Source organism: Dendrobates tinctorius, unplaced genomic scaffold (assembly GCF_039654945.1).
Source record: "Dendrobates tinctorius isolate UK_male_01 unplaced genomic scaffold, ASM3965494v1 ptg000011l, whole genome shotgun sequence".
NCBI lineage: Eukaryota > Metazoa > Chordata > Amphibia > Anura > Dendrobatidae > Dendrobates > Dendrobates tinctorius.
Genome location: NW_027361679.1, coordinates 35,750,927 through 35,773,818, shown reverse-complemented (window position 1 = coordinate 35,773,818; position 22,892 = coordinate 35,750,927). Strand labels below are relative to the sequence as shown.

Genomic DNA, 22,892 nt, shown 5'->3' with positions numbered 1-22,892 from the left:
TACCCCCAGACACCCCAGAAAAGGCGCATCTATAAGATGTGCCATTTCTGGCACTTATCCTCTCTATTCCCATTGTCCTGTAGCGGTGGCTAATGGGTTAATATAACAAAGGGTTAATGTCACCATTCGATTGTAAGGTGACATTAAGCCGATTAATAATGGAGAGGTGTCAATAAGACACCAATCCATTATTAACCCTATACTATGAAAGGGTTAAAAACCACACACAGACATTAATTAAAAAGTCTTTTAATGAAATTAAGACTCCAAGATTTTGACAAATTTTTATTAGTCTGGTAATCCCAACAAAAACCATGACCTGCAAAAAAAATAACATAAAAAAATCAACAATATCCTTACCTCCGTCGTTCAGTCATGTCCCACGCTGTAATCCTTCACAAGGGGTTAAATAGTTTACAATGAGGACCGGTGCTAATGCAACCAGCCCCACTGTAAACTACTGCAGAATGAATTATTTCAGCTCTGCGCAGCCTCCCTGGCTGCCTGGAGATGAACTAATTACCGTGGGAACGTTTCTGACTTTTTTCCCACGCTCGTTAGTTCACTTCAGTTCAGCGAGGGGGCTCCCCGCAGCTTCAGTGACGTCTATGGTGCTGTGCACATGTACGATTTTTTCCTCGGACCAAGTGATCAGCGGAAAATATTGGACATATGTCTGATTTTGATCAGAGGGTCAAATCAGATGACGCTCATAAGACATCCGAGTGCAGTCCAATTTTCACAAACTATCAGAATAGAGAAGATGGAGTAACTTTTTTCCAAACATTTTTTCACGCAAGCGGAAAATGGATGAAACTTGGTCCACTTTCTGGTCAGAGTCTGATCGAAATAATGGGTCATTTTTTCTCATATGTGGAAATATTGGACGTGTGAATGAGCCCTAAATGGGATTTTACTCAGGCGTATAATGTTTAGCGTCATATCAAAAAAGTCTCATACTGTATCATGCTAAATGAAGTCAAACCTGTGGTTGAAGAGTGGAGGTTACAAAGCTGACATTGTGTCCAGCGAACATCTGCTTTAAATGAATGTCCTTCAGATCTGAAAATAGAAGACATTACAAAACCTTCATGAAAATACTTTAAAGGGAACCAGTCAGCAGGATTGTGCACAGTAATCTACAGACAGTGTCAGATCTGCGCCGACCTGACATTGTCTGTAGGTTACTGTGCACAATCCTGCTGACAGGTTACCTTTAATGCATTCACTGAAAATTGTAGAAATAGATCTAGCATGTTTTACGTTATCTGTTAATAAGTTTGCAACATTTTTTCATATCCAATTAATTCTGAACAAAAGACACTGTACCTTTGGAGCTGAACAGGTTGCTGATGTCAGATGTCAGTGACTCTTTGGATGGAAGGTTATCTGGTTTCATTTGAAGTCCAGGACCAAATGAGATAATTTGATGAGATGTGAAAACATATAGGAGTGTGTGATAACTAGAAACACAAAAAAATACTATTGAACAGGATTGTCTGTAGAAATACTTCACTTATGCCTGCTTCACACATATATGTCTACGAGGTTGTTGAGTTCGAGTCAGGAGACCTACTGCCCTGTAAATCGTGGTCCGGCCTCAGATATGTGAAGCCAGCCTGTATATTTGATGTTTAATTTGTGTTATATCTACAGTACCTTGATGATATAATACGAAACAAAACCCCATTCACATGCACTAGAAAAATGCAGCTCAGCCGAGAACATGCTGTGGATCTTCAAATCTGCAGACTATACTGTTTGTTGCTGTTTTTTGTCTTACCTTCCACAGGCTATCTGTGAAACCTGACCTTCATATTCTTCAATCTTCTGAGGCACAGAAGTGTGAGTAACAGAACTTTTTCCTAGCTGTCCACGTGAGCCTTCTCCAAAAGTGTACACCGTGCCCGCCTGATACAAATAAAGTCAGCAAATAACATTTGGAATGTGTTGGCGTTACTTTTTCTAGAACATGCAGTAGTTAGAAATGAATTACAAATACAACATTGATGAGAGAATCATTTGTAATGTAAAACAAAAAATCTCCCACCACTATAAATTAAAGGGATTTCTTAGCAAACATCGACTGTCTTATTAGACAATATAAATAGGGCTGTCAAAATTTTTTATCACCCTAATTAACTTATCATAGTCGGTTTCCTCAGCTGAAAACAAAGACTGAGTACTCCTCAACAATAATGGAAGTTCCAGAGGACGGACCTCTCATCCTTCATTGAAAATTAGAATTTTTTGTGTGGTATTCTGATCACATGAATAATAGAAAATCTTTAGCCTCTATTTATTAATGTTTAGTCCAGTTTTTGGCATAAAATGTGATCTACTGACAGGTTACGCTACCTTAAATAATGGGAATCTGTCAGTAGGATCAAATCTCCTAAGTGCAGCTACATGGGCATGCAGGCAGGGCCGGTTTTAGAGAAAGTGGGGCCCTGGGCAAAAGTTTAAAGTGGGGCCCCAAATGCTCACATATTGCACCATCACAGAGAAACATTTTGGTTGTATTTACACATGCACTGATTTCAGACTGCTAAATGAGCGTGATCGACATTAATGGAGTCGTTCAACGCTTGTTTCCTGGCCTCTTTGCACCAGCTGAGGAAGAATGAAGGGCACAGAATGATCGCTAGTAGATCAATCTGTGCCCATAGAGTATCATGTTATCAGCAGCATATCTGCAGTTTTCACAGGGCAATGTGCTGCTAAGAACAATGATTTTTGCTCTGGTATAAACAATGCAATCACTTGATGAATAGGCAGCATTTTGCTTGTTTAGTATAATGCACCCCATAGTCCTCCACATAGTATAATGCACCTCATAGTCCTCCATATAGTATAATGCACAACCCATATTCCTCCATATAGTATAATGCACTCCATAGTGTTAGGAACGGCGGAACGCACTAAATAAAAAATATAAATAAAGTGCGTTCGCCGCTCGGGGTCCACCGTGCAGTAGGAGTAACAACCACTGCTAGATGGTGGCAGAGCAATCTGGCGGTAGTGTGCACAGGGTTAGATGTCACCCAGATGCACCAGACAAACTCTGTTGAACTCACAGAGCTGAAAGAACAAAAAGCAAACTACAATAACGCTGAGCCTGTTACAGACACAGGAACTCAGCGACAGACACGCGATAACCAGTCACAGGAGTAGCCCTAGATGGTGGCACTACATCCGTCTAGACCTACCGTAATTGTCCGTAAGGCGTTGCAACTGCGAACGCACAATGAGGCTGCTACTGCAGCGCGGAGTGAACAGTGCTGCACAGAGACACCGCTATGGCGCAGGCGCGATGTTGGACGCTAGCAAGTGTGCCTGTGGAGCAAATAGCGTGCTGGCGCTGGTACTGGCTAAAACTCAATCCCTCATACAATCGTAATATCAAAGGAATGGGGTTTCAAATGAGTCATTCACCAGATCATGCATCCATCAACATACACACAGCAGCAAATATGACTATACTAGTGCATGGCGGAACAGCCATGCGCGCTTTTTATAGCAAACGGGACCTTCCGGAAGTCTCCAGAACTCTGAGCTGGACCAATGGGATCAGGAGCAGGACCTGAGCACCTGACTCCCGAACTCCAATGGGAGATCATCCCATGAGCATGCTCAGAAGAAGGAAAGAAGGACTTAGCCTCCGGAGAGAGTTGCTGCAAGGCAATCTCCTCTGCAATCTCCTCTGCAGCAGACAATGAGCAGGAGACTGCAGAATGTGAGGGTCTAGATTCCTGCATAGCAAGGGCAAAAATCTGACTCATAACATTACCCCCCCTCCTAGGGCCCCCTCCTCCCTGAGCCTTCCGACCCACCAACCTGTCCCCGACTACAGCATAGGCCTCAGACTCGTCCGAAGACGAGCCTGGTGTCCTGGTAGGTGACACAGAAAACCGGGACACACGGAAGGCATCAGTGGAGGCAAGGTCGCCGGGTTTCAGAAGGGACACCCAGGAGATGATGGGAGCGGGAGTTACAGTGGAACGCTGCCGTGTATCGGCGGCCGTCGCCACACTCCATCTGGGAAGGCTATCCCGAGCACACGAGGTGCATGTCCGAATAAATTTTTTCATGTCCCGAGCCCTGTGCGGCCACCAATACGACCCAGCCAGAAGTTTCGTTGTCTGCATGTAGCCACGGTGGCCATCCGCACTGGACGCGTGTGCCCACGCGAGAATCTTAGGCCTAAGGCGAGGAGGAACAAAGGTCTCACCGATCGGCGCAGACTTTGACCATTGGGGAACGCTGTCATCCTGAGAGACAGTGTGTAGACGGTGACAACCGCAAATGGAATCTTGAGCCGGGCGTGTCTCAAAAATGGCGCAAGACACCTCCATGCGCTCTGGGGATAGAACCTCTGGCTCGGGCAGCTCTAGAGGCTCGAAAAAATTGGGAGCCGGAGTAACTCTCCGTTTGGAGTGAGCACGCTCCATACCGCGCTCCGAAAAATGGAGGTCAATACGGGTGGAGATGGAAATTAACTCTTCCAGACTGGTGGGACTTTCTCTAGTAGAGAGAGCATCCTTTACATGCTCCGCTAAACCTCTCCAAAAAACAGGGATGAGGGCCTTATCGGACCACTCCAGCTCGGAAGCCAGTGTCCGAAAATGGACGGCATACTGGCTAACCGAGAGGGCCCCCTGGGTCAGAGCAAGCAGCTGCAAAGAGGTGTCGTGCATGACCTGTGGACCGAGGAAGACCTGCTTGATGGCTGTGAGCAGGTGAGCTGCGGTCCGAATCTCGGGGTCACCACGCTCCCATAAAGTTGTAGCCCATTCCAATGCCTTGCCCGACAGTAGGGAGACAATAAATGCCACTTTGGCCCGTTCTTTAGGGAACTGCTCAGCCAGCAGCTCCAGCTGGATAGAGCACTGGCTGATGAAAACCCTACAGGAGGCGCCATCACCAGAAAATTTATCGGGCAACGGGAGGCGGGTAACTGTCGGCGCGAGAGAGGACATGGACATGCGACCAACCGCATCTATAAGTGCCTTTACAGCAGCTTCAGTGGACTGCGCAGCAAAGAGAACCTTCTCAAGAGTGGCCAAGCGGCCCTCTAGCTGGCGAATGCACTGTAGGAGTTGCTGCTGTTCTGCCATCTCTAGCCAGACCCTGGCGCTAGTATAATGTTAGGAACGGCGGAACGCACTAAATAAAAAATATAAATAAAGTGCGTTCGCCGCTTGGGGTCCACCGTGCAGTAGGTGTAACAACCGCTGCTAGATGGTGGCAGAGCAATCTGGCGGTAGTGTGCACAGGGTTAGATGTCACCCAGATGCACCAGACAAACTCTGTTGAACTCACAGAGCTGAAATAACAAAAAGCAAACTACAATAACGCTGAGCCTGTTACAGACACAGGAACTCAGCGACAGACACACTGTAACCGGTCACAGGAGTAGCCCTAGATGGCGGCACTACATCCGTCTAGACCTATCATAATTGTCCGTAAGTAAGGCGTTGCAACTGCGAACGCACAATGAGGCTGCTACTGCAGCGCGGCGTGAACAGTGCCGCAGAGAGACACCGCTATGGCGCAGGTGCGATGTTGGACGCTAGCAAGTGTGCCTGTGGAGCAAATAGCGTGCTGGCGCTGGTACTGGCTAAAACTCAATCCCTCACACAATCGTAATATCAAAAGAATGGGGTTTCAAATGAGTCATTCACCAGATCATGCATCCATCAACATACACACAGCAGCAAGTATGACTATACTAGCGCATGGCGGAACAGCCATGCGCGCTTTTTATAGCAAACGGGACCTTCCGGAAGTCTCCAAAACTCTGAGCTGGACCAATGGGATCAGGAGCAGGACCTGAGCACCTTACTCCCGAACTCCAATGGGAGATCGTCCCATGAGCATGCTCAGAAGATGGAAAGAAGGACTTAGCCTCCGGAGAGAGTTGCTGCAAGGCAATCTCCTCTGCAATCTCCTCTGCAGCAGACAATGAGCAGGAGACTGCAGAATGTGAGGGTCTAGATTCCTGAATAGCAAGGGCAGAAATCTGACTCCTAACACATAGTATTCCATATAGTGTAATGTGCCTCATAGTCCTCCACATAGTATAATGTCCCCCCATAGTTCTCCATATAGTATAATGCACTCCCAATAGTCCTCTATATAATATAATTCACTTCCCATAGTCCTCCTTATAGTATAATGCACAACCTATAGACCGTCATACAGTATAATGCACTCCCCATAGCATAATACACCTGATAGTACTTCATATAGTATAATGCACTCCCCATAGTCCTACATACAATATAATGCACCCATAGTTCTCAATAGAGTATATTGCAGCCCCATATACTATAATGCAGCCACCTTATAGTGCACATAGTATAATGCACACCCCATAGACCTTGATTGAGTATAATGCATCCCCCAAATAGCACATATAGTATAATGCACACTTGTAGATTGTGAGCCCTCGCGGGCAGGGTCCTCTCTCCTCCTGTACCAGTTATGATTTGTATTGCTTAAGATTATTGTACTTGTTTTTATGTATACCCCTCCTTACTTGTAAAGCGCCATGGAATAAATGGCGCTATAACAATAAATAAATAATAATAATAATAACACCCCATAGTCCTTGATAGTGTATAGTGCAGCCCCCATATGGTATAGTATAATGTAGACCCCTTATAGTATAATGCAGCTCCCATAGTCCTTGATAGAGTATAATGCTCTCCCCATATAGTACATATAATGTAATACACATCCTATAGGACTTGATAGAGTATAATGCAGCCCCAATATAGTATAATGCAGCCCCCATATAGTACATATAGTATAATACACCCTGTAGTTCTTGATAGAGTATAAGCAGCCCCCGTGTAGTATAATGCAACCCCATATAGTATAATGTAGCTCCATGTAGTATAATGCAGCCCCCATAATCCTCCAGTTCCATAAAGCATAATACACACCTCATATTCCTCCAATATTACCACCACCACATAATCACTGATTTAAAAAAAAATACAATTTTCACCTCTCCTCGTTCCCCCGTTGTTTCGGTCTCCACAGCAAGCCCCCTCAACAGTTCCACTGCCCAACACAGCATGGTGCAATGAAGCAACATCATCGCGCCACTACGTCAGACATAGTAACATAGTAACATAGTTATTAAGGTTGAAGGAAGACTTTAAGTCTGTCTAGTTCAACCCATATCCTATCCTAACTTGCTCTAACATGTTGATCCAGAGGAAGGCAAAAAAAAACCATGTGGCAAACAGTAAGCTTCACATTGGGGAAAAAAATTCCTTCCCGACTCCACATACGGCAATCAGACTAGCTCCCTGGATCAACGCAATATTATGGAAACTAGTGTATATACCCTGTAATATTATACTTTTCAAGAAAGGCATCCAGTCCCTTCTTAAATTTTAGTAGGAAATCACTCATTACAACATCATATGGCAGAGAGTTCCATAGTCTCACTGCTCTTACAGTAAAGAATCTGCATCTGTGATTATGCTTAAACCTTTCCTCCAGACGTAGAGGATGCCCCCTTGTCCCCGTCACAGGTCTAAGAGTAAAAAGATCATTAGAAAGGTCTTTGAATTGTCCCCGCATATATTTATGCATTGTAATAAGATCACCCCTAACCGTTACACCTAGCGATGCACCAGCGATCCCGACCAGCGATATGACGCGGTCAGGATCGCTGGTGCATCGCTAGGTGGTCGCTAGTGAGCTGCCACACAGGCAGATCTCACCAGCGACATCGCTGGGGACGGGGATCGCTACATACCTGTCAGACGCGTCGCTCGTCGGCTCCACAGGAAGCGCCGCAGGAAGTGACCGACGAGAAATGATCCAGGAGCTTCTCGCGCGATCAGCGATAACCAGCGGGGGAACCGGTCGGAGGTAAGTATCACATGCAGCGATATCGCTAACAATATCGCTTCAACGTCACAAAATCGGTGACTTTACAGCGATATTGCTAGCGATATCGCAGTGTGTAACGGGGGCTTAAGCCTTCAATTTTCCAAACTTAATAACCCCAAGTGTAATAACCTGTCTTGGTATTGCAGACCCCCCAGTTCCCTAATAACCTTGGTCGCTCTTCTCTGCACCCACTCCAGTTCAGCTGTCTTTCTTATACACCAGAGACCAGAACTGTACACAGTATTCTAAGTGTGGTCGCACTAGTGACTTATATAGAGGTAAAATTATGTTCTCCTTATGAGCATCTATGCCTCTTTTAATGCATCCCATTATTTTATTTGCCTTTGCAGCAGCTGCCTGACACTGGTCACTAAATGTGAGTTTGTCGCAGAGAGGTAATGAAGGGAGAGGAAGCATCGCCTGACACTTCCTAATCCATCATTACTTTGAACTGTATCGGCATCGATCTAGGATGCTGATAAAGTTGAATGTGTGATGCCAGGCATAGGGGGGGCGAAGTCAACACTGACACCGGGCCCCACCTGACTCATGGGCACCATAGTGGCCAGGTGGCCTGCCGCTATTAGCGGCACACCAACGCAGCCTAGGGACACCATGGGGAATGGGGGCCCTAGGCAAATGCTTAATTTGCCCTGCACTAACACCGGCCCTGCATTCTTGTAACAGAAAGCTGAATAAAATTATACCTTTATATCTGCAATTCGATGTTTTATTCAAGATGAGTCCACATTTTTCTTATATGTAAATGAGCTATTAAAATCTATGGGCCAGATGCAGATCTCTCTAAGGCCATGTTCACACGTTCAGTATTTGGTCAGTATTTTACATCTCTATTTGTAAGCCAAAACCAGGAGTGGGTGAAAAATGCAGAAGTGGTGACGTGTTTCTATTATACTTTTGCTGATTGTTCCACTCCTGAGTTTGGTTTACAAATACTGTTGTAAAATACTGACCAAACACTGAACATGTGAACGTCATCTAAGAATCTGCCTCCAGAGCTTACTTTAAATGAAAGGGGGAGTTACCAGTGTGAGACATGTAATGACTGAAAGTCTGTTCTACAGAGATACAAGTCGCACACTGGTACTGCCCCCTTTCAATTAAAATAAGCACTAGAGACAGATTCTTAGGGAGATCTATGTCCGGCCTATAGATTTTAACTGCTCATTTACATATTTCAAAAATTGTTGATTTCTCTGGAATAAACCATTGGATTGCAGATATCAAGGTATCATTTTATTCAACTTTATATGACCTGTTTGTCCAAATAGGAGGGCTGATCCTTCTGACAGATGCCCTTTGAACTTACATTAAAATGTTCTCTAAATTTATACAAAATATTCTAATTTTTAATTGTCAAATTGTAATACTATTTAGGAAAGCAGGCCTGGTCTACCAGTAGATGTAATTCAGGTCATGATTATTACTTGGTGTAAGAAGAAATAACTTTAATTTATAGGCGTAGAAAGATTTTAATCAGATATTTTATGTGATGTAAAAAAACTATAAGTATTATAAGGCTACTTTCACACATCAGTTTTTTGCCGTCAGGCAGGATCCGGCTTTTTTTAGAAAAAACGGATCCGGCATAAATTTTGGAGAACTGTAGAAACGGATCCGGTTTTTTGCTGGATCCGTCTCTGTTCCTGGCGGCTGGCCAATTGGATCTGAGCATGCGCAGACTTAAAAAAACCGGATCCGGTGGCTGGATCCGTCTTTTTCTGGATCCGGCGCATTCCGGCGCCCATAGACTTTCATTGTAGCAAAAAGCTGGAGGCGCCGGATCCGGCGCTTCCGGTTTTTTCGCCGGAGACAAAAAACGTTACAGTAGCCGTTTTTTCCAGACGCCGGAATGAGACAAGTTGCCGGATCCGGCAAAAAACGGATGAAACGCAATGCCATCCGGCACGATCCAGCGCTAATGCAAGTCAATGGGGAAAAACCGGATCCGGCATTGCATTTTGCCGGATCCGGTTTTACAAAAAAAAAGCCGGATCGCGCCTGAAGGCAAAAAACTGATGTGTGAAAGAGGCCTAAGTAGTGCAGGAAAGATATATATCTTGTACCGTGCTAGCCAGTAGATAGAAAAATATTTAGAATTTAGAGTCCTCAGTGGTTGATACCTTATAATGGCTAACTGAAAAGATGGTAACACATTGCAAGCTTTCGAGACTACTCAGGTCTCTTCATCAGGCAAAGACGAATACATCTGTAGAATCACATATTTCCAGACCCCCCACTGCTGTGTTTTAGGCAGCCCCCAAATCTAAGAAGCATCATTGTCAGATGCTCCCTGTCCTACCCAAAAGCTGCAGGAACCTTTCCTTGCAACCTGTAAAAATGCAACAAGATAACGATCCCCAACTCACATCAGGACTTCACGATCCCAGATACTTTCAGCTGCATCACATCTAATGTGGTGTACTTAATTATTTGTACTAAATGTCCAACTGGGGGGTCTGTATGTGGGGGAGACCGGGCAAAAACTGAGAACAAGGATGAATTCTTACCGTCACACAATAAGAGAAAAAAGAATGGATCTACCTGTGGCAAAACATTTTTGTATCCCTGGTCATAGCATGATGGACATTAAATTACTTGTATTAAAAGGTAACTTCAAGTCTCAGAGACAGAAGAGTCTCAGAGTACAAATTTATGACAACATGTGACACACTCAGTGCAGGCTTGAATGTGTCGCATGGATTTATGGCTCATCAATTAAGGAATTTGCTCTTCAGACCTTCTAGGGCATCTCACAACACAGAACCAGACCCCAATCAGAGGACAATAAAACATCCAGACTCCTTATCTATGAACTGGTCCAATATTTATGTTTCTCCCTCTCCCATAATCATAATTCTGCTTCACGTCACTTGTCTCATCTATTGCATTTTTTCTGTGCTGTATTGTGCATAAATATGTGACTCTTCAGATTTTGTATTAGTCTATGCCTGATGAAGAGACCTGAGTAGTCTCAAAAGCGTGCAATGTGTTACCATCTTTTCAGTTAGCCATTAAAAGGTATCAACCGCTGAGGACTCTCAATTCTAAATATTTTTTTATAAGTAGTGCACTAATTCAGAAAGTTTACAAATGAGCACTTGAAAGATGTTACAAGACATCTGTTCATGGGCTCATATATCATTAAGATAAGCTAAAGCCATAAAATTGAGGTTTTTATTACAGACTGAGGGCAATGGAGGTGCAGACTTTAGGGATCTAGAGTCAGTCTGATAAGGGTGTAAACTGTATCTATGTAGTGGCTCATAAATCCAAAGGTCTTTGACTTGACATTTCTTATCAGTTAGCGTCCCTGAATTTGTCTCTGTCATTCCTAAAATTAACTTCATGTATTAAGACTTTTAAATCTGTCAAACTGTCTACTGATAAAGAGAATTATTTTGCCTTGTGTGTTACCAGACTCCAAATTACTGTATGTCTTTGTTACAGGAAAAATCTATCTTTGTACCTTATTAGCCGGTACATAGAAAAATATTCCAAACTGAGAATTCTCATTGGTTGATACCATTTAATGACTAACTTGAAAGATGATAACTAGCAATCTTTGGAGACTACTTAGTTCCACCATTAGGCATAGTATAACACAAAATCTGAAAAGTTATATATTTATATGTAAGCATGTTGCGGGATGCAGTGATGGACAAGAAGCAGAGCAAGGGTTAACAGATTTATTAAGAGAGGTATACTCCACGCAGGGAGATAATGGGTTAAGCAGGGGGGTAAGTAAGGTGATATTAGCACGGTATGGGTACAGGGTGAGGTAAAAGGTAAAGTAACATGCCCGCTGTCTTGGGGTCATACTTGATTGCAAGCTTTCATTCCCACCCCACATCCGATCACTGGTTCGCGCTTGTTATCTGCACCTCAAAAACATTTCTAGAATTTGACCTTTTCTTACTTTCGACTCTTACTGTTTCTCTTATTCATTCTCGTCTGTACTATTGTAACTATCTACTAATCGGCCTCCCTCTTACCAAAATCTCCCCTCTCCAATCTGTCTTGAATAAATTAAATGCTGCAGCCAGGATCATATTCCACACCAATCGTTATACCGATACCTCTACCTTGCACCAGTCATTACACTGGTTACCCATCCACTCCAGAATCCAGTACAAACTTATTACCCTCACCCACAAAGATCTCCATCCCTCCATCTCCACCCTACATCTCCTCCCTTGTCTCAGTCTACCACCCTACCCATGTCCTCCATTCTGCTAATGACCTGAGGTTAACATCCTCAATAATCAGAACCTCTCACTCCTGTCTCCAAAACTTTTCACGTGCTGCGCCAATTCTTTGGAATGCACTACCCAGGTTGATATGATTAATCCCCACAGTTTTAAGCGTGCCCTAAAAACGCATTTGTTAAGACTGGCCTACCGCCTCAATGAATTAACCTAGTTATCCCTGTGTGGCCCATTCAAAATTTATTTTTACCAAATTCAGGTTCCATGCATCATGTTCTCACATGCTTTATGCATTTAATAGCCCTCTGTGTCTGTACTGTTATATACTTAGGCTGTTAACTGGTTCATTCAGCATTACAGGAACACCCGATTCGTACACTATGGCTGGTCCGAACAATGAAAGCAATTGTTACCATCCACCTTTCATGTCTCCTTTTCCCTCATAGATTGTAAGCTTGCGAGCATCATCCTGATTCCTCTTGGTATCTGTTTTGATCTGTGTTTATTGTTATGCTGTAATGTCTATTGTCTGTCTTAAGTCCCCTCTATAATGTAAAGTACTGTGAATATGTTGGCGCTATAGAGATAAAATTATTATTATTAACTGTTCATGAAAGGGTTAAGTTATCAGACTGTCGGCTTCCTGACTGCAGAGCTGTAGATTCTAACGGTGAAGCCCACGAAAGTGGCACGTGATGTCTCCGGTGTCATCCTGTAGAAGTTGGGGGTCCAGTTCCCGGTGATGGCGATGGGTCCTCATTGTCCTAAGCGGGGTCCTTTATCCACGATTTGTCGTACGGAATGTTATCGCTGGAGCGTGACTCAGCTTGGCCGTAGCAGGCGGGTGAAGAATTACACAGTTCTGAGTCACCTGGCCAGTCTTAGGTGACACAAGCACAGCAACCACCGGCCTGGAGAGTCTGCAACTAGCGGTTCACAGTGGACAACGGGCACATGGCAGATCGCTGTCCACAGTCAGTGTCCCTAGATGCAGGGAATCTACAGCGTGGGCCTGCACTATCACGATGCTCGAGGCATGGAGCACCAACCTTTCCCTGCTGCGCGCTCGGTCTTCCTACCAAGTCTCCTCTCCCTTTCCCGCGCACAGCCCCTTTTATTAAACACCCGCCTCTTGCTGTTGAGTGCAAAGGTTGGTCCGGGTCAGAAAGCTTTCCCCCGGGAAACAATGGTGACAGCCTCGACAGTTCCGGAACCAGCGCAAGAGAGGTACTCCTGGTCAGGGCTATCTTCTTACGTATACACAACAGAACACAGGAGAAGTGCAGTAAATAAGGCAAGTGACCTGAAGCAGAACTTTCAATCTGGGAAGGGGAGAAACAGTTGTGGCAGTAAATATTGGAGCAGTTTATAGATGAGGAAAGTTTTATTGTCCATTGACTGACACCTAGGTCTGAAGAACACATTCCTTAATTTATATAGAAAGACACAAACCCATGTGACACATTCATTCCCTCTCTGAGTGTGTCAAAGGTTGTCATAAGTTTGTACTCCCAGACTCTTGTCTCTCTGGGATTTGAAGTTACCTTTCAATACTAAGATTTTCATGTTCGTGATGCTGTGATCAGGGATATAAAAAATGTTTGGCTGCAGGTAGATTAGTCCTTTTTTCTTGTATTGTGTGGTGATGAGAATTTATCCTTATTCTAAGCTCTTCTCAGACACTTGGTACATATAATTAAATACACCACATTAGTTATGGTGCAACAGGGCAAGTTTTACATTTTTTCAGGTTGTAGAAAAATGCTCCTATTGTAGTTTAAGAAAAACAGCAAAAGCCACCAGAGGGTCAAGGAACCATCTTCTAAAATACAAAACCAAGCAAGAAAGCAACCAGGGACCTCTAGTAGTTACCTACAATTCAAATCTGGAGGTGTTGAGAGGAGCATCACAAATAGATGTCAGATTAAAATCCTTATTTAGAGACCCTCTCTTTTGTTTTTTTTGGCAGCCTCCGAATCTGAGAAGCATTATTGTCAGTAGCTCCCTGTCATCTCCAACAACAAAAGAAACATTTCCCTGCCACCAGAATAAATGTAAAACCTATCTGTACATAATGACAGACAAGATAAAAATTTCCAACTTACGGTACACCAGGACTACAAGATTCCAGCTACTTTCAGATGCACCACATCTAATGTGCTGGTCTACTTATTTATATGTACTAAATGTCCGAGTTTGAATCAATATGTAGGGGAGACAGGACAAAAGCTTAGAATATGGATGAATTTTGATCACCACACAATAAATAATTTTATTTCTATAGGGCCAAGACATTACAATTCAGAGGGGGAATGTACAAACTATCAGACATTACAGGACAATAGACAATTCAACAAATACTCAGAGGTGTAAAGGCCCTGCTCACAAGCTTACAATCTATGAGGAAATATGGGTGACACAAAAGGTAAAAAGTGCTTGTATTGTATGGTCCAGGCATCAATATAATAAATAGGGGCATTCAAATTACGCTGCGTGAAATGGTCATCAGTGAGTATCTATTGTGGCATGTAAAAATGTGGGCACCCCTGGTCAAAACTTCTGTTAATGCAAGTTAAGTTAAGCAAGTGTAGGGTTCTAGCAGGTTCGCAGGATGCAGTGACGAGACACGAGACTGAGTGTGTTTTGTGGAATAAACTTTTATAAACTATAGCCGCTGGGGCTATCTTGAGCAAACCAAAGGGGTTAACAATAACCAGTCCACGCAGGGACTCAACAATCCTAACAACACTTTCTTAATATAAATGCGACTAACGCGGTTTGCCCGGGTGCTATAGGCCACGTATGACCAAACTATGGGTCCTTATCTCCTATATTGTACTTATCCTTCCAGGGGGTCTGTTAGGATCACAAGCGTGGCCGCGTAGAGGTCACTGATGCGGCTGCCTTGACGCCTCGATATTCCGGGAAGGAACTGGGCTCGACAGGCCCTGTAGAGATGATGCCGGTGGGGTGCAACAGGCCCTGAAGAAACAATGCCGGTGGGGCGCAACAGGCCCTGAAGAAACAATGCCGGTGGGGCGCAACAGGCCCTGAAGGAATGATGCCGGTTGGGCGCAACAGGCCCTGAAGATACGGAGTCAGTGGGGCGCAACAGGTCCTGAAGAAACGATGCCGGTGGGGTGCAACAGGCCCTGAAGAAACAATGCCAGTGGAGCGCAACAGGCCCTGAAAAAACGTTGCTGAAGGGGGCGCGGTAATGACGCAGTCCCTAAATATAACCGTTCACCAACCTCTGCTCAGGGTCCCTTAGCAAACCGGACGGGGCCTCTACTGCTGCCTGTAGCGAGGTGACGTCCCCTGGGGCCGGTGATGACAGGGCCACAGCTGTGGGAGAAGGCAGGGGGGCAGGAAGGAATGGTCTGTCGTTGCAGCGGTCACCTGAGGTAGCCGCCTTGTCACAACAGGGTGGGAAGCAGCGCGAGTGGCTTATGTGACCGTATGCGGGGAGTGGCCGCCGGAGCAAGTCTCTTACGTGTCACTAGTCGGTGAGTTCGCAGCTTTCCTTTCACAGGCCCCTTTTGGTCTCTCCACAACACATCGTTCGCTCCCTCGGTCCTCTCTGTCTCACACGGCTTCCTGTCTGTTGTCCTGCTCTCTGTCAACTGCCACTTCAGCGTGCCCCCTGCTCCTTTTAAGCTTGCCCTGCCCCCTGTTTCCCTGACAACGTCAGTCAAATCTTTCCTTTTACTGTCCTCCCAGTATCGTTCCCTCAGGAACCCTGATGGCGGTCCCCTGGGTACCTGCCCATTCACTGTTTGGGAGTCCTCCTCCCCACACAAGTTGAAGAAGAAATGATCTCTAAAAGGCTTAAAGTTAAAGATGACATTTCCTTTATAATTTAGGCAAAAAAATATATATTTTCATCTTTTACATTTTAAAGATTAAAAAAGGAAAATGGGACGATACAAAAGTTTGGGCACCCTGCATGGTTAGTACCTAGTAGCACCTCCTTTGGCAAGTATCACATCTTGTAAATGCTTTTGGTAGTCAGACAAGATTCTTTCAATTCTTGTTTGAGGGATTTTCATCCATTTTTCCTTGGAAAATTCTTCCAGTTCTGTGACATTCCTGGGTCGTCTTGCATGCACTGCTATTTTGAGTTCTAGCCACAGATTTCCAAAGATGCTCAGATCAGGGAATATTGTAAAACCTTCAGCTTGCGCCTTTTCAGGTAGTCTATTGTGGATTTTGACGTGTGTTTAGGATAATTATCTATTTGTAGAAGCCATCCTCTTGTCGACTTCAGCTTTTTTACAGATGGTTATTTTTGCATCAGTAATTTGTTGAAATTTTATTAAATCCATTCTTCCCTCTACCCATGAAATGTTCTCCGTACCATTGGCTGCAACACAACCCCATGGCATGATTAATCCACCTCTATGCTTAATGGTTGTAGAGATGTTCTTTTCCTGAAATTCTGTGCCTTTTTTTCTCCATTGAACCCTTTGATAATTGTGGCCGAGCAGTTCTATTTTAACCTTATCGGTTTACAGGACTTATTTTCAAAATGTATCAGGCTTGTTTAGAAGTTCTTTTACATACTTAGAACGTTGAATTTTATGGTGGGGACTCAGGAGAGGTTTTCTTTTGATGATTCTTCCATGAAAGTCATATTTGTGCAGGTGTCTCCTAACATTAGAATGTCTGCTAAATCTTTCTGAAGGTTTTTTTGCAGTCAAGCGGGTGTTCTGATTTTACCTCTATAGCAATCCTACAAGCAGCTCTCACTGAAATTATGCTTGGTCTTGCAGACCTTATCTTGACCTCCACTGTTCCTCTTAACTGCCATTTCTTAATTACATTTCAAACTGAGGAAAGGGCAACTTGAACATGCATTGCTATCTTCTTATAGCCTTCTCCTGATTTATGGGCCTCCACCATTTTCGTTGTCAGAGTTCTAGGCAGCTGCTTAGAAGAAACTATGGCTACAGGTTTTTGGCACAAGATTAGAGGATGGGTTTTTAAAAGTTGGGAAATTTGCATCACCTGGCTTTTCCTAACCAATATAGTGAACAAGCCATAACCCTAACAAGCTAATTAAGGTCTGAAACCTTGGTCAAAGTTATCTGAGCTCACAAATCCCCAAGAGTGCCCAAACTTTTGCATAGACCCATTTTCATTTTTGTAATTCTAAAATGTAAAAAATGACAATATATTTTTGTTGTTGCCTAAAATGCAAAGGAAATATGTTATCATTACCTTTAACCCTTTTAGAGATCATTTAATTTTCAAATTACTTAAGGCTATGTTCAAAGGTTGCGTTTTGCTGCTTTTTTTTCTGCACGTAAAACCTCTCTTGTCAGTAAAGAAACTGCAGGTTTTGTTGCGTTTCTGCTGAATTTTTTTGCTGCCTATTTCTTGCATTTTTTGGCCACATTTTTATTGTTTCTTGGGCATGTTGATAAAGTTTAGTGCCCCCCCACCCCCCAAAAAATGATACAACTTCCTTAGGTTTTTGATACAAAAATGCAGTAAAACCTGAAACCTGCGGTGTTGCTGTGTATTGCTTTCTATGGGTGAAAAAACAGTGCAAAAATGCTGAAAGAAGACAAATGCTGCAGTTTGCAAAAACGCAGCAGTTTTCCAATTCAGTCAGCAAAAAAACCCAATGTGTGCAAGAAATTTCAAAGCTTTTACTGGTACTGTAAAATGCAGCTTCAAATTTGCGTAAAAAATGCAGCTAAAACGCAACATGTGAAAATAGCCTAAGTATTCACAATAACAGTAATTTTGATCAGTGGTGCCCAAACTTTTACATGCCACTGTATGAGTATAGATACAAAGTGCTACTGAGTGCAAGGAGGATATTGAATCTGATGATAGGATGACCCAGATTTTGAGGACAAGTTAGGAAGGGAGAACAAGGAATAGTTAGATTAATGAGTTGAGTTGATAGTCCAGCCTAAAGAAATGTGTTTTTGAGCACATTTAAACAATGAGTACTGGGAATTAACTGAATTGGCTGAGGTAGTATTCCAGAGAAGTGGAGAAGCACAATAAATGTCTTGAAGATGGGGGAGTGGAAGTAGTAGGATCGGATTATATAAAATATTAGTTTTAGGGAACAGAAGGCACGGGTAGGGTGATAGACAGAGATGAGGAAGCAGATGTAGGGTGGTGCAGAACTGTGGAGATCTTTGTAGGTAAGAGTAATACGTTTATATTGTACTCTGTAGCGGATGGATAATCAGTGCAATGACTGGTACAGAGTGGGGACACTGGTGTAGTGGCTGTACAGAAATATGAGTCAAGCTACTACATTCAGGATGGACTGAAGAAAGGAAGGTTTAGTAAGAGATATGAACTAGTAAAGAGTTGCAGTAGTCCAGATGAGTATGAATCAGAGCAAATGTAAGAGTTTTTGAAATTGTCAGAGGTTAAAAAAAAAAAAAAAAAGGTTGAATTCTTGAGATGTTTTTGAAGTGCAGGAAACTGTCAGGAACACTGCACTGCACTTGCTCACTGAGCCAGTGCGCATATCCTGAGTGCAAAAACAGTGCTCAACGATACCTGTGGAGCGGGCAGCAGCGGTGACGACACATGCTCCAGGACCTGAAGCACGTGAATGCTGGGGGCATGGCCTAAGCTCCACAGAGCTAGGAGCTGCAGGGAAACTCCTAGAAAGGTAACTACAGGACAATGTTACCAAGGGGCATAGACAGAGACAGAAACCAGATCAAGCCAGGTCAAAGCATGAGATAGCAGGACAGTACCAAAGGGTTAGACAGAGCGAATAGTCAAGACGTAGCAATAGATCAGAAAACCAGAACGGGCAATGGATGGTACAATAGGGACAAACTGCAACGGAGTAACAATATCCGAGCCAGGAGGTCAGAACCGGAGAAGACAATAGTACCAAAATGAGAGACGGAGTACAGAGTGAGGGAACAGGCCGGGTCAAACACGGGAATCAAACAAGCCATGCAGAATACACGCACACCAGGGGGGTCGGTCAGACACACAGCCAGAATAACAGTATAGCTGACAGAGAATGCTAGTCTGGAGTGAGTATAAATACCCCTCCCAGATCCAAAGAGGGGCCGGCAAAAGTTAACCCTGTGAGAACAGGACATTAACCATGTCCTAACCATGACAGAAACATGAGCAATAAAGGACAAATCTATCTGTTGCCAAAATATTTTTTAGCATAACCACAGCATCAAGAACATGAAAATATTAGTATTGAAAGATAACTTCAAGAGAGATAGAAGAGTCTGGGAGTACAAACTTATGACAACTTGTGGCACAGTCAGAGCAGGAATGATTTAAGTAATTTGCTGCACACACATTGTGGAGCATCACAACCCTCAATCAGTGGACAATAAAACTTTCACACTCCTTGTCTATGAACTGCACCAATATTTAAGGTCAAAACCATTTCTCCCCTTCCCATATTTATTGTTCATGAGCAATGAGCTGAAGTGAATGCACCTCAGCCTCACCAAGCTCACTGCGCAAGACACTGAGCCCAGATCTTGGAAGTGACTGTGATGGATTTTATAGACGTCACTTGGCTGGAGCGCTCAATCTTCAAACCAATGGAGAAAAAAATGGAAAGAGAGGCGCAATGAGTGTACCTGTGTTAAAATTGGCTTCCCTAACTAAATAAACAGGGTGTTCACCTTGGGGGGTTGTGCCACCCTTGCACAACTCCGGTGTAAACGTTAGTGGTGGGTGGGGAACGTCTCCTCTCACCTAGGGAGGGCACTGCACGTGGCTGTCAGCAAACTCCGCTCTCCTGTTCGGTCTGTCTCTCGCCGGCTTCCGGACGTGATCCTGTAGCCGGCCCCAGCCGTAGGTACGGTACCAAAGATCCTGGAGTTTTTAAGTGTCGCCCAGCAACCGCAAGTCCCCTCACACCCAACTGTCCTCAAGCTGCTCCTGCCGCTAGTCCTCAAAAAGAGGAAATTTAGTAAAGTACTGCAAAAAAAAGCGTTCTATAGGAGCGTTAAAGGAGAGGCAAAGACCAATAAAAAAAGTTTAAAACTCAGCTTTTAATCTTCCTCCAATACCCACAACGCGTTTCCACGGTCACAGCCGTCTTCCTCAGGTGGAATTCCTCAGGAAGACGGCTGTGACCGTGGAAACGCGTTGTGGGTATTGGAGGAAGATTAAAAGCTGAGTTTTAAACTTTTTTATTGGTCTTTGCCTCTCCTTTAGCGCTCCTATAGACCACTTTTTTTGCAGTACTTTAATCTTCAAACCAAAGCTCAGTGTCTCTGCCAGTATACTGTACTGATGACTCGGGGTAATGGTTTTCTACTCTCTGAGGCAAGTTTTTACTTGATAATTATAGCAAAAACCACAACACACATAGTTTGGTTAAAACATAATAATAAAACATAATTGTAATTATTATGTAATTGCCTGCAGGAGTCTGGGATTAGCATAATCGGTAATTTTCTAATGATATGTTCCTTTAAAGTTGGGTGGCTGCGTGCATGAGAAGAAAAGTAAATTCAAGAATATTTCTTTATTTGGTTTTCTCTGACATTCCCATAGACAATAAAAGGGGCAGAGGTACACATGCTCAACGGAGCAAGAAGTGTTTCCTCCAAGTGGAATTCTCAGAAGTCGGACTTCTAGCAATCAGTAAGTTACAGTCCTGCTCATCGTTATTGGCACACCTTCAGCTCCTTTGTGTTCACCATTGTGACAAAGGAACAGGGCCTATCATATGGCTTTTTAAAAACACTGATGTCATCATTCATTGGCTAAATCATGTCACATTGACCCCAACAATTAATCACAGGTGATTCTCATTTTTGATTTACCACAGGCAAGTCAATACCACAGAGGAGTCAAAATGTGTTTCCATACCAATTTAATGTAAAGGCTGCCAATACCAGAGTCACAGCAGCTTTAGGTTTTTCTATTTTTTCATCTAATTATTTTTTTTTTTAAATTATTGTTTATCATTTGCTCTTTTGCATTTAACACGAGTGCTCTATACAAAAAAAACTCACTTGATTGATTTTTATCAGGAGATATTCCACATTATATACTTAAACTTTATGGGTGCCAATACCAATGAGCAGGACTGTATTCCCTGTCCTATCGATAGGGGATAACTTTGGGAAAACTGCATTAATATAGAAGGGTTATTTTAGGAATGACAGAGGAAGAAAATAACATTCAAGTCATTGGCCCAAGCACTCAATCTAACACCTGGCAGACTGCATGGATAGACTTCGCTCCATCAGACTGACTCCAGATCTCTGAATACTGAAGCCCTTTTGTTGGCTTTCTCTCTGTAACAAAAACCTCTTTTGCTTATCTCAATGACATATCACCCCATGTCTAAATGTTTTATTGTAACATCTTTTAAATGTGCTGTTATCTCGGTCATTCCTTTGCACACTTTCCTGAGGAAGGTGCCTCTGTACTCCGAAAGCTTGCAAATATCATTTTTCTATTTAGCCAATAGATGTATTACTAATATAATACTTTTTATTTATTTTTTTGACAATTATGGAGTTTGGAGAAGATACTTAAGCTTGTTATTCTGACTACAACTGCATGATGTCTTGAATTAAGTTTTCTATGATCATTATACACTTAAACATACCGTATTCTGCTATATAATACGACTGCAGAATTCAATGTTCTAGGAGCATGAAAGCTCTCAATATTTTTACTGTATCGGGTATTACAGTAACTATTCTGATATTCGGCACAGCGAGTATAAGATGTCGTACTTACCTTGCTTAATACAGCCGTGTGTTCATCTCCACAACTGATATAGATAACACCTTTATCTCTCAAAGAGCTTACTGCATATGGTTTAAACACACCAGCTAATAAGAACAAAAGAAAAAGAAACAAAAAGAACACAAAGGTAACTCTTACAACTAAGTATTCATCGAGATGAAGAATATGACAATAAGCACAATCTACCTGTTAAAGTATCGCTCTGAAGTCCTATTTGTCCTGCATTATTCTTTCCCCATCCAAACACAATTCCTAACATCGACAGAGCAAAGCTCTGAGAACCTCCTGCAGAGACTTGAACCAGTGGGACTCCCTTCAGAGACTTCACAAGTTGAGGGCTTGCTTGATTAGGCACCTGTTTGCCCAGCCCAAGTTGACCGACATCATTCTTTCCCCAAGAAAAAACATTACTATCTGAAAGATAATGGCAAGAATACTATTAAGAATATCATGTTCTACACCTAAGTGAAATCCCACATTAATAAAACTAAGCATCAATGATTGGATCCTTAGGCCTTCACATTTCAAACTTCACATTTGCGTATAAATCAGACGAGTACAATCCAATAAAAGCTCAGATTTCACTTGTACTATTGGTATTCAATGAGTCAGTAATGATCTGGGATTTTTTTTCTCAGCTGGAATCTGGATGAGAAAAAAATTACAACGTGCTGCGACTGTCTGCATATATCGGACAAGACTCGCCAATGCAAGTCAATGGGCGAGAGAAAAAAAATGCATGGCACATGGACCATTCGTGTGCCACCCGATTTTTACACAGCTATCTCAAAGGAAACCTGACATTTCATCAGCCAAGTACAGTAAATTCACACCGTGAACCATCAAAATAGATTAGATAGAACAGATATTGAGATAGAATAGATATATAGACAGAGAATAGATATATAGACAGAAAGATAGATAGATAGATAGATAGATAGATAGATAGATAGATAGATAGATAGATATGGGATAGATAGATAGACAGATAGATAGAAAGATTTGGGATAGATAGAT

General features: G+C 43.0%; 1 protein-coding gene across 1 annotated transcript in view; it reads right to left on the bottom strand.

The window, feature by feature from the left end:
- The window catches only part of LOC141101673 (probable E3 ubiquitin-protein ligase HERC6), a 172,558-nt gene that overhangs the window by 114,876 nt on the left and 34,790 nt on the right, over nt 1-22,892 (bottom strand). The window contains exons 4-8 of the mRNA XM_073590923.1: nt 22,062-22,289; nt 21,867-21,961; nt 1,784-1,911; nt 1,330-1,463; nt 986-1,062 (exon numbers count right to left, since the gene is read on the bottom strand). Of these exons, the coding sequence (XP_073447024.1) occupies nt 986-1,062; nt 1,330-1,463; nt 1,784-1,911; nt 21,867-21,961; nt 22,062-22,289 (662 nt within the window). The remainder of the gene's footprint in view (nt 1-985; nt 1,063-1,329; nt 1,464-1,783; nt 1,912-21,866; nt 21,962-22,061; nt 22,290-22,892) is intronic.